This window comes from Podarcis raffonei, chromosome 10, assembly GCF_027172205.1.
Source record: "Podarcis raffonei isolate rPodRaf1 chromosome 10, rPodRaf1.pri, whole genome shotgun sequence".
Lineage (NCBI taxonomy): Eukaryota > Metazoa > Chordata > Lepidosauria > Squamata > Lacertidae > Podarcis > Podarcis raffonei.
The window spans coordinates 33,486,395-33,499,488 of NC_070611.1; the positions used below are offsets into that span (position 1 = coordinate 33,486,395).

A 13,094-nucleotide genomic window follows, 5' to 3' on the forward strand; every position below is an offset into this window, starting at 1 on the left:
AAGAGAAACATGAGGCTTGAACCTTTTAAATTCAGTCCAGATCCTCTCTGGTACAATCAGTGTAGCTTGATTGATTCTGGGGAGAGCATACAGCATTCCCCCCCTGCACACTTTTATCTAGAAGATTATGCTTTCCTTCATGCTGCTCTCAAGAGCTGGATACGATGCAGCAGAACTAGAGACAAGGTATTCTTAAGGAATCTAAAAACCTCTAATGTAAATGTACATGGACTCCGAGGTTCTAGAGGGGTTTGAGACCATAGGCTCCTTTCAGCATCATATACCCCTAGGAAGGAGTTTCCATGGCCTCTGTGTGTTTGATCCATAGCAAATGACTGTGAATAACATTTGTAGTAAGAGAGGATCCTGAAAAAATCCAAACACAAATAGTCAAAGAACCATGCTGGTATGTTCATCTTATGTGTATACCTCAGAAGGCTTTGATCAAAATCACTGTCAATGAAATGTTTCATAGTTCCTTTTTCAGTAACCCGTTTCTTTCAAGGTTTTGTTGTGTGGTTCCCACACCACTACAGCAATGGGATGGCTGCTTCATGTGGGATTCTTATTGCTTATTGGAAATACCTTTTTCTTTGATAGCCAATAATGATGCAGTGCTCTGTTCTGTCACCATCTGCTGCTGTTCATGAGAAGACAGCATATAGCTCTGTATGACATCATGGCAGTAGACCAGTTCTAATTTAAAACCAACCAGAGTGTGGGAAGCTGGAACAGGGAAAATAGCCCAAGAATATAATGCACATTTAAACTGGCAATTGTCAAAGGGCTGCATGTATCTTTCTGCATAAACATTTATTTGGTTGTTGACCACCTGCAAAATGGCAACTTCATACAGTGTAAATATAAACTATTTCATTGAATTTTCATCCCCCTAGACTAGAAAACTATCTTTCATTTCCATTCTTAAAAGCATAATGTAGCATATGCTATAAAAATATACAAAATTCCACATAGACTATAGTAGCCTGCAGGGGAAAAAAAACCAGGATATAACGAGTTGCATAAAATCATAAAAGCATTAGACTCAAACATATCACTAAAGGTTTCTCTCTGAAATAAACTGCCTTTCACTGTCTCTCCTTAAAGATAAAAAAAAGAGCTGGATTTCATGGGCTTCTTGAGTAGACAGTTTTAAAGAACTGGGGTAACTAGCAGGAGATTGTGGTGCTTGCCTCACATATCTTCTCCAATGGGAGAAAACTCTTAACTTATTTTGCTGATTTTAGGACACTGGGGGTGAGGGCCATAAAGGTTGTTCACTTTATATTTATTTTGAAAATGTATAAAACGTTTCACAGCCATTGAAGGTGGTGTGCAAGATAAAAAAAAAGATAAAGTAACGAAGAATAGTAATCAATTAAATTTTACTCAGAGTATGCCCATTGAAACGAATGAACATGACTAAGCTAGATTCTTTTCAGTGGTTCTACTCTGTGCAAAAGCTGAATTAGTTCCTCTCCTCCTCAAGTTTTAACAAACAATAAAACCAGAGGGGTTTTTTTCAGTTGAACTCTCCGGGGTTCCCCAGCACCTCTTAGGTGGGCGCCATTGCCATTTTAAAAGAATGAGGGAGGTGTTCATGGTGAGTTCTGGTTCCTCTTTTCTTTTTTTTAAAATAGAAAAATAGCCTTGAATAAAACCACCTGTAAAACTATACACACTAAAACTATGTCTCCAAAGTACAATTTCAGTTCCACAAATGATTGGGTCACACCTCAGGGAAAGCCTTCTTAAACAACAGTGCTTTCAGTAGGTGCCTAAACGCCATCATGTTAGATGCATATAATAATTTCAGCTAGTAATTTGATTCCAGAAGTCTGGAGTTGTAACACTTAAAGGCCTGGTTTCCAGTACAAGTTAAGCCACCTTCTGGGGCATTTGGTTCTCTGCAATGCCTCGTTTGAGGAGCTCTGTTGCCAGGCAAGGATATATGGGCAAGACACTTGGCAGAGGACAAGTATGTCTTGCTTGGACGACTGCAATGCGCTCTACATGAGGCTACCTTTGAAGGTGACCCAGAAACTGCAACTAATCCAGAATGCGGCAGCTAGATTGGTGACTGGGAGTGGCCACCGAGACCACATAACACTGGTCCTGAAAGACCTATATTGGCTCACAGTATGTTTCTGGGCACAATTCAAAGTGTTGGTGCTGACCTTTAAAGCCCTAAACGGCCTCGGTCCAGTATACCTGAAGGAGCATCTCCACCCTCATCGTTCAACCTGGACACTGAGGTCCAGCGCTGAGGGCCTTCTGATGGTTCCTTCACTGCGAGAAGTGAAGTTACAGGGAACCAGGCAGAGGGCCTTCTCGGTAGTGGCACCCACCCTGTGGAACACCTTTCCATCAGATGTCAAGGAAATAAACAACTATCTGACTTTTAGAAGACATCTGAAGGCAGCCCTGTTTAGGGAATCTTTTAATAATTGATGAATTACTGTATTTTAATATTTTGCTGGAAGCTGCCCAGAGTGGCTGGGGAAACCCAGCCAGATGGGCGGGGTAGAAATTATTATTATTATTATTATTATTATTATTATTATTTTACTTTGAAGTTGAACTTACTTTAACAGCCAAAATGAAAAGAAAAACCACAAAACACTGTACCTTTAAAACGGTTTGAAACTGAGTGATAAGTTATCAGTGTTATAGATATTCAGAATCACAGGCTCTTTTTAAACAGACTAGCATCTCCTCACTACCCTGCCCGCATTGTGATCTCTGCTGCCTAGTGATACAATTTGTGAAACCATTGTATGCATCCTATGATTATACATTCATTTGTTCTTTTCAAAAAATGAAGTTTGAAGTAAGTTAGAGAAGCACATTACTGAACTTTAAATGATAATGTGTCCTTTTGTGATGAATGATTTTCTCTGCTTTCCTCATATTTAGCAGTTAAACTAAATGTTGATGGAAATTGCAAAAACGGAAGATTATGACAAAAATATATACATGTAATTCACAATAACTCCAATTTAAAAACTAATTAAAACTTGTTAATGAGGTACTTTATTATCTGTACTCGTACTGCAAAATCTCCTCGTTAGTGCAACATTGACAAGATTCATTTGAGAGCAGCCATATTGCTTTATCATATCTATATAATCTTCATTTCAAAGGTTTTACCAGTTTGCTCCCCCATTTTTTCTTTGATGTTGCAATACAAGGGGCATATCCAGGAATAATGGATTTCCCCTTGATAAGGCTTTGTTTTGTTATCTTTCAGATGGCTGATTTCATCTTTGAAAATCTTAATCTTTCAATACCATCCCTCTGGGTATGACCACTTTGCAAGGTTCTCTTGAATATATAGTTAAAAAATGGGAAAATATGAGAATTCCTGAAATTGATGTCCATTTGTATGGTTGTTTCTTTTAACTTTGTTTTTATCTGACTTCAGAAGGATTCGACCAAAGTAACCATGGCCATTTTTCTGAAAACATTTCAGGTGTCTCTTAGCAAACAGCTGATTTATCATTGACATTTTGTATCCCTATAATATACTAAATACATTTTTGTTACAAAGCATCATAGAATTGTAGATTTAGAAGGCACCTCAAGGATCATCTAACCCCCTGCAATGTAATTCAGGAATTACAGCCAAAGGATCCCTGACAGATGGTTATCAAATTTCTGCTTAAATACCTGCAGTGAAAGAGAGTCTATTGCCTTCCAAGCTAGTTCATTCCACTGTCAAACAGTTTTTACGGCCAGAAAGTTCTTCCTCATGTTTAGTCAGAATCTCCTTTCTTGTAATTTGAATCCACTGATTTGGGTCCCATACTCTGGAGCACCAGATAACTAGCTTGCTCCATCTTCAAATATTTGAAGATGGCTATTGTATCAGCAGCCAGTCTCTTCTCCAGACTAAACATACCCAACTTCATCATTATAACCTTGGCCACCCTCCTCTGCACATATTTCAGCTTTTCAATATTTTTCTTAAACTGTGGTGCCCAGAACTGGAGACATAGTTTCTCCACACGTGGTATGACCAGAATAGAATAGAGTGGCACTCTTACTTCAATTGATGTGAATGCCATACTTCTGTTTATGCAGCCTAGAATTTCTTTGCTGCCACATCACACTGTTGACTCTTGATAAGCTTGTGGTCTGCTAAGACCCCTAGATTCTTTTCACATATATGCACTACTGGCAATCCAGGTGCCCCCCTTCTTAGACTTGCTTATGCAAGTCCCAAACTAGGGAGCCTGGTAACCAAAAGGTAACATTTTGATGGTATTGATATGGTCACACTTGCCATGTCTTCTCTTTTGACCCAGACACTTCTTGTGCACAACTTCCCATGTAATGAATGGTGTTTGTACAAGTCTGCATATTTTCCTTTTCATTTCAGTTGTCCTTACTCAGTATAAAGTTTTGGTAAACTGTGCTCAACATGAGTTACTTTTTGATAATGTGTGAGTAGCAGCTGACATCCACAAGGCACCTTTATTAGTGGGGCTGACTGGATTATTCTGACTCCAGCAATTTAACTCACTCATCTTGTTCTGATGTCTGCTTGCTTCAGTGACAGCTTGCATGCATTATTCTGTATTATGGCAAGTTTGTTTATACTGTTTAAAGCTGAACATATACTGTGTGAAGATTGTTTTCCTTGACTTAGATCCAACTGTGCAAAAAACATTCAAAACTATCATGGGTCTAATCTTGCAGAAATGAAACTAATATAGTATTAAGCCCATAGTTTAAATATCAAACAGCCTTCAGGGATATAATAAATAATTGCATATTTTTTGTCAGTCAAATCTGTTTCACCACAAAATAGAGTAAACATTGTTTTTCTTGAATTCTGAAATATCTGCTGACAAGTTCATGGTATTGATCTTCTCTATTTCTTTTTGAGTTATCCTGTGGTTTATTATTGAGCATTGCCTTTGTCTGGGTTTTCTGGCTACCTATCTTGCAATGTTTAATTCAACTAAATTGCAGGGTGTTTGTCGTTTATCCACTCCTGTTCACCCTCCCCCTATTTATTCACAGTTACTTTGCTCTACATTTACACAAGTAGTTTTTTTGAGGATAACTGGGCTGCCCTGTTTGTTTTCCATCCTTTTCACATATGAAGATTTAATGTGATAAAGTCATCACAATATGACTTTTACCTCGCATGTTTCACATGGTGAATATTTCTTGTCAATGTTCTCCCTGTAGTGACACCTAGTATTTGCCATATTTAGCAACGTGTTAGTTCTCAGGCTTTTACTCATACATGATAAATACTAGCTGTCATCTTGTAAGACCACATTCACAAGAAATATTCTCTTCATGAACAGAACATTTAAAATTCTCTTGTGATGACTTTGCTACATAAAAAGCAATGCATGAATCAGCCGTTGAATTTCTCTCTCTCTTAAAAACAGCCTGTGAGCGTTGACAAGTTGCAAAAACTTTTAAAAAGACTACAATAGTATATTTCTTTCAAATTTGTGGGATTTGTGGAATGGGCAAGTAAGAGGGGAAAATATTATTGAACAGATAGGTCACTGGGAAACCGCAGCACTGAAATTGTGAAATGGACAAAGAAGGTACAAGGATACAGATAGATTGACCAGAACAGAACAAAGTCAGTGGCAATTGTCTAGGGACAAGTTTCTCCATGCAGTGGGGTGGATCTAGAGTCAAGCTCAGCAGAACTTTGCTTCTACTGGAAGAAGGGGTGTGATCTTCATGGATTCCTTTGCCTCCTGAAAAGTTGCTTCAATGGTTGGGAGGGACTCCATAGCAGCATGAGCGCTCTCTCTCTCTCTCTCTCTCTCTCTCTCTCTCTCTCCCTCTCTCTCTCTCTCTGTGTGTGTGTAGGGGAAATGCTAAGCTGATAAGGAACATCTTCAGATTTCCTTAAGCAGGTAGTCTCTGCTGGATCTCTGTTCCTTGTCTGAACATAAGGAGCCTTCCCATTTGCAGAGTAGCTAATCTGGACCTACTGCTCAGGGTTTATAGTGATTTTCAGTCAAGCATGTTGGTGTCACAAATGAAATATGTGTTAAACTCATGCACTGAACTGTATTCACTACAACACTTACAGAAAAGTGTCTTTACCCCCAAAGACACACTCTTCTTCCATTGTCTCTCGAGACAGACTTTCTAAAGAAAGTGGATACGATCATGGAATTCATGTATATACTGCATTGCTTCAAGTGTTGAAAAGTAGAAAAAGGGCTCGCAAGAGAGTAAAACTCAATTGTATTACATGAATCATTAGCTTAATTGTGTTTTCTATTTCACATTTCCTCAGAAAAAGGCAATAATTAGGTACTCTACTAAGATTCTGCAGTACAAATGTGAAGATGAACCATGACCTGTGTTTTTGTTTTTGTTGGAAAGTACAATTTCATAACTCCCAAGAAAAGCTTTGGGGAAATTATTCTGTCTCCCCATTTCCCATCGTGTCATTTCCACTTACCAAAAGCAATGTGGATTATGATCCTGTCTGCATGTGAATGGATGAAGGTCAGATATAAGTCATGGTGTGGAACAGGGGGAAACAATGTGCTGCCCACCAGATGGTGTTGGACTGCAGTTTACATCATTCCTGACCATTAAGCCGTGCTGACTAGGCTGATGGGAGTGGGCACCCAACATCTGGGAGGCTTCCACATTGAGCACATCTGGTCTGCAGTAAGGAGTGGGGAAACACTGACCAGAACATTTCCCCCATTGCTTATGTGAGATGTAGCTTTTGAGACTTGGTTTTTATCAAAGATTCTAAAATCTTGCTGAGAAGACCTCTTTCTGTCTTCTAGAACTTATTACTTATTCCAAGAATGGATGCCGCGCCAACTTTCTTTATAGCAGTCTAAACATAATCTTTGAGTGGCAAAAGCATAATATGCGAGAGAGCCATCAAGATCCCAAGCATCCGTGTTACTTCTGTAGTTGTGATGCTGATTGTGGTGTTTTAATATTTTGGCACCGAGGCCAGCTGAACTGATTGGAACTGGAGGCAGCCATATTAAATATCATTTCACTGTCTCCCAATGGATGCTGTTGACTTCTTGAAGTCGGAAGAGAACATGCAAGACAGTAGCAAGCACAGGGGGTAGTGTGGCAAGGCCGATATTCACCAACAGTTTTTCTCCAGTTTTTTCACACAGTTCTGCACATAACTGACCTCTGCTTTAGGGAAGATCTAACTACATAACATTGTATTGTGTTGTGTTGTAAACCATGGGTGCCACAAGTCACAGCAGGAGAGTCTGTGGGCCTTCCTTTGATGTTTACTCAGGCATGCACATTGTATGGGTTTGCCTCTAAAGGCTGTAGGCCTATACCCACTTACATGGGTGTAAGCCATTTAAACTCTAGGGGCCTTTGTAGAGAACTGTGCTTTGAAGAAGACAGGGCTGCGTGCCTATGTACTATAGCACGGATGCCCAACAGGTTGATAGTGATCTACTGGTCAATCCCCGGGAGGTTTTGGTAGATCGTGGTCAATCACTGGCTCCTCCATCAGCCCCTGCCCCCTCACCCGCCCTCTAGATCGCTAGAATGGAAGAAGGAGCTCTTACTGCTAGGCTGACTGTTTCATTAGTGATCTCTTGGTGAGATACTTTTTTCATTTATTCCTTTCCTCTTCTCTCTCTCCCCCCCCCCCAGTGGGATTCAGGTCAAAGCTCAACAACATTGACCTGAAACCTCCCCCCCCCAAAAGGGGTAGATCACTGCCATTTTTTAATTGTGTGAGTAGATTGCAGTCTCTTGGAAGTTGACCATCCCTGTACTATAGCAAGCACTCAAGTGGTACAACTTCATAATTTTGGATTTGCTTTGTGGTGTGCTCCTTTCAAGACTGATCCCTATTGGTGTAGATTTTTAGGGAGCAGAGTGTGCAACAGACCAGAATGGTCTATTGTTGCATATGGCAGTCAACCACATTAATGGTTTGCATATTGGCCTTGTTTACACAATAACCATGGTTTAAAGGTAAGCATGTAGCATGCTGGGAGAAAAATTACAGTTGCCACTATTAAGAGCTAATCCATGGTTTGGCTCAGTGTTAAATCTGATCATGGGCTTAAGGTTTGGCTCCCACAAACAAACCATGAGTACTAAACCAAAAACAAACCTTGGTTATGGCTCATGGATTGTTTGGAGATAGAGATCAGAGAGAAACCATGAGCCTGGGTTCAGACACAACTCTAAGCCAAACCATAGCTTAGATCCCAGCAGCACAGCATAAGTGGGAAGGGCACAAAGTGGACATAGCTTTGACCCTGAGTACCAGCATTCCACATGTTCTTCTTTAAACCATGGTTATGCTTAACTGAGGCTTCAAGTGACATGGGAACTGAGCCGCTGATTGTCATATAGCCCTGCTTTGGGGTGAATAGCAGCAGTGTTTGAGGTGCATTAGCTTATAGGCTGACAAATTCTATATGCTCTGTGAGGCACTTTGAAAAACTTTGGCTGACAGGAACAGCCTACAGAAGCAATGAAGGCTGCAACCCACACCCTCTAGATGAAGAAATGGCTGTTTCATTTTGGTGATTCATACAGGAAGACAGCTGAAATGTTTTATGCTGAACGCAGCTTCAGCATCTACATTGTGTAAGAAGTATGAACAGCTTTAATATACTTACTGCATTTTGAAAATAGAAATACTGGCCTGGAGCAGTCATGGATGGGCTTCAGGAATACTAATTGTTTGTGTACATGAATAAGCTTATAAATGGTTATTTCTGAGGGCTTATTTTGCTCATCAGTGCCAGTATAAGAAAGGGTGGGTGAATTATTATATTACCTACACAGCCTGCTAATGTGTTCAGGGTTTGATGGAAAGTGCCTTTAACTTGCCATGAACTCCTTTCCTACTGAGCCACCTCTACATTTAAAGTAGGCAAAGAGCCATTACACTAATCCACTGTGCCATCATATCTCTGGAAAACACATGTAAGCAATTGCATTGAATATTCATATTTGATGCAAGATGTATTAAAATCTGTGTATTTGGCACCATATACAGCTACAGTTTTGGATTGGTGGCACTTTCAGCTTTGTTATTTTTAATTGTGCAAGTTTGTTATTTCAGTAAAGCCATCTATGCTGCTCATATTGGGATTTGGAGGGAGGGGAGGGCAGAGGGAGACAGAGAGACCTAACAGATTTGGACCTTTTCACTTTGTAATCCATGTAAAATGGCAGAAAACATAATGACCAGTCATTTCATTTGTTTTGTTTTCCAATCAGATCCGATTGTATGCAAGACCTGATGCCATCAGAAGAGGATCTGGGGATTATGCTCTAAACATTACTCGGAGACTAGTTGAGTTTTATGAAGACTACTTCAAAGTGCCCTATTCCCTGCCAAAATTAGGTAAGCTTGTTGAGAGGACTTGAAAGATCAGAGTACGGGAGGCTAAAAATAATGGTTTAGATCCTAATATAAGTTAACTTAAGGAAATAAATTTTCCCCATTCCCCACCATAGCCACACCTCTGGCGGGTCAAGAGTCAGGTCTGAACAATGTGGGATGGGATATGCAAGGTTAATTGCCTAAAATTGGGTGGATCTTGGCCTGATTTTGTAGGGTTCTCCCCTTTACACTCTCCCATATTTCTTAGGAGGGTCCCTGATCCTCCAGAGAGTTTTTCTGGGGGCAGAGTTGGATGTAGGAGGGAAGACAGGAAACTTTGCTTTTGTGAACTTCCTTGAGTTTACTTATCTTACTATCCAAGCCAGTGAGTACTACATTCATTTTCTAAAAAGTTGAATGAGCTGGGTGGTCTACAATCAAATGGTATGGACCAATCAGGAACATTACACTTAGTTGTTCAGAGAAAGAAAGCATTTATAAATGTTTGTTCACATGCTCAGAACAATGGGTCTCCCTTCCATTTGAGCTATGTTTCGTTGGCGCCTCTTCTATATAACTTTCCACTCCTTAATCATGATAAATACTTTCCTGTAACTCTGCTTATTGAAGTGAATGACTCTAACCTTACTTTGCATATACCTAAAAGTATATGCGCTCTTCCTTTGTTCTGTTAGTACTCTACTCTCGTACGCTGGAATATTTCAAACTGTGTTATTATATGTACCCTCTTTAGAAACACATGGGACCAAGATCCAGAAAACACATTACTCAGCAGCTCTCTTTTTGATCGCAAGTGTTTTCTGATTTCCAACCACAGGTGTTCCTCCCTGGAATTCAGGTGCTTCTTCATTAAAGCACTAGCCTGCTGAGTAGCATCATTCTTAGCCTTGCAACTAATGGTGTGGCAGGAGATACATTAATTTATACTGTTCCAAGTGGGCACTTTATGCATTTTTAATAAGTCTGAAATTGTATTTCTTTCCCCTCTCTCTTAATTGTTTTGTTGCACGTAGTACTGTGTTAAAGTCAAAGTAGCTAACATGAGATTGGACTAACTCCAGCTTATTGCTTTGCCTTTTCATGCCTGTGTGCAATTTGTCTTGCATAAGTGTTTGTCATGAAAATATGATGCAAGTCGTTGACCTGTGGGGTGGCGGAGTCTTTGCAAAATAAGCTTTTGATCTCAAGAAGGTAAAAGGAAAACACAGTATCTTTCTTAATGGGCAGAAAGGAAAGAATTGTTCACTTAAGTAGTCTGAACATGGTAGTAGATAAAGAGTGGGTAATCTTGAAAATGTAATTTTCTATATATCTTTCAGTAAAGTGTGGTCTCTCATTTCAATGTATTTTCTAGACATGATGGATAGTACACAAGCTAACTTACAGACCACATTATATTTAATAGATGGTGCTGTTGGTAGCTGGTGAAAGTGTTATTTTCTCCCATTCTGGTTGCAGTTTTATTCTTTCTAATGGATCAGCTTGGCAGTTAGCTCTGGCTCTTATTTTCTTTATGTTGAGGTGGCATCTGTAGCTGAAAACACCTTTTACTGTTTCTTATATGAGTCTGGTGCACCAGCTCCTACTTCTCTCTAGTCACAGTTCTTTGTGCCCAGATAACATCTAGGTTAGAGTACTGCTGCCTTTCCCAATCTCGTATTGTCCAGATGTTTGGACTGCAACTTCAATCAAACCCTATTAAGACAGCTGTGCCAGATGGGGCCGATGAGAGTAGTAATCCAAAACACCTAGAGGGCACCATACCTTGGAAACTACATCTGGTTCAGGAAACCTGGAGCTAGATGATTAACTAAGGCTGGTCAATCAGAAGACACATCCTTAGTTTAAAAATCATTGGATTCCTTTTTGTTTCTAGGTACAATTCAAAGTTCTGGATTTAACTTTTGAACCCCTATATGACCCTTAGAGCTGGGTATCTGAAGACCTTCTCCAGGATGTAGAGCAGGCATGGCCAAACTTGGCCCTCCAGATGTTTTGGGACTACAATTCCCATCATCCCTGACCACTGGTCCTGTTAGCTAGGGATGATGGGAGTTGTAGTCCCAAAACATCTGGAGTTTGGCCATGCCTGGTGTAGAGGGATGGGAATTCAACAAATCTGAAGATAGCAATAATGATTGTTTGTGGGAGTAGCTTGACAGACTGACAACTTTCAGTGATAGTTATGTGCAGTCAACGCTTCTTGCTGTAATACTCCTGTTTTGCTGAATAAATAACATGAGAAGTAGCAATGGGGTTTGTACCCACACTTTCGAAGTTTATTTCCACATTTATTTCAGTAAAGTACTTTACTTTTGTACTGCTGGCACAGTAATTACAGTGAAGATAAAACTACTGCTGTTTCTGTCTGGTTTGTGCCTGGGCGAAGAAAAACAGAGGCCTTCCCATTTTTCCACATAGAAAATGCTGCTTTTGAAATGGATATTTAACCACTCCTGATTCTAAACCATCCACACTGTTTCTTTGCAAGACTCTCTGTAAAGCATTCCTGGATCCTCTGGCAATAAGTTGATAATAAGCCACTGTTTATTAAGAAATAAGTGGAGAAAGAAGTACTGTTAATTAAGCCCAAATATATCAGTAGTTATATAACAGAGACGGGGAACCTGTGTTCCTGCAGATGCTGTTCGACTCCCAACTCCTATTAGCCCCAGCCAGCATGGTCCAGTGGTCAGGAATTATAGCTGTCATACAGCAATATCTGGAGATGAACAGGTTGCCTAGCTCTGGTAAAGCAGGACACTAATAGTAATGTACAGATTTTGTACTCATATGAGGGAAAACCCCACTACTGCTATTACTACTATTTCTTCTTCTTCTTCTTCTTCTTCTTCTTCTTCTTCTTCTTCTTCTTCTTCTTCTTCTTCTTCCTCCTCCTCTTCCTCTTCCTCTTCCTCTTCCTCTTCCTCTTCCTCTACTATACTTCCAGAACCCCTTGAAAGTTGGTATGTCCTAGTGACCAGTTGGTATGTCCTAGTGACCAGAGTACTTTAGTCCTGTTAACTTGCTATGAATAACTACCATCAGTATTTATTTGTATTTGGTATATTTGTTCTGGTTATTTCAGGTTGTTGCAGAGCATCTTGGGATGTTTCTACCTGTCACTGTGCACTTACTTTAAATTCTCTCGCCTTGCAAACACTGCACTTGTCAACAGATCCTTTGCGTGTTCTTGGTCTTTTTTGTAGTCCTTGGAGGAATGCAGCCGTAACTTAAAAGTTTGCATATTTTGTTTGTTTGCTTCCATAAACTGGACATGTTTAAAGTAGCTGCACATGAGATTTATGTGGCAGTTCACACACCTGCTGTCAGTCATTGTAAGTGTGTGAATTGTGTGCTCCACTTGTCCAATGTATCTGTTAACCAAAACCGTATATGAGAATTCACTAAAATTAATAGCAGATAAATATAACTCTGGAATTCTCCAGTGTGAGGTGTGCCTTGCATTTTTATTTTTTAAAAAACCATTGTTGTTCTAGATGCAGGGTTAAGATAAACAATCTAAAATGGCAAGTAGTTATTTCTGTAAATATTTATGTGGAAGAAATTGCCACAAGCTTTACCGAGATAGTGTTTGCTTGTAATGATAAGCCAGACTTTCTGGCTTGTCGTGATTTTATTGTGAAAGAGCAGCATGCTGTTGGATGCTGCTAGGTCACTCCTGCTTCAGTCTTCCCCTAGTGCGAATGGAATAAACAATCAGCACATCAAC

General features: G+C 39.8%; 1 protein-coding gene across 3 annotated transcripts in view; it reads left to right on the forward strand.

Moving 5' to 3' along the window:
- TRHDE (thyrotropin releasing hormone degrading enzyme) overlaps positions 1-13,094 on the forward strand; it is a 194,502-nt gene that overhangs the window by 43,156 nt on the left and 138,252 nt on the right. For 2 of the 3 annotated variants that reach the window (XM_053405129.1, XM_053405131.1), the window contains exon 3: positions 9,235-9,361. The exons of the other annotated variant lie outside the window; for it this stretch is intronic. In XM_053405129.1, the coding sequence (XP_053261104.1) occupies positions 9,235-9,361 (127 nt within the window). The remainder of the gene's footprint in view (positions 1-9,234; positions 9,362-13,094) is intronic. 3 annotated transcript variants of the gene reach the window in all.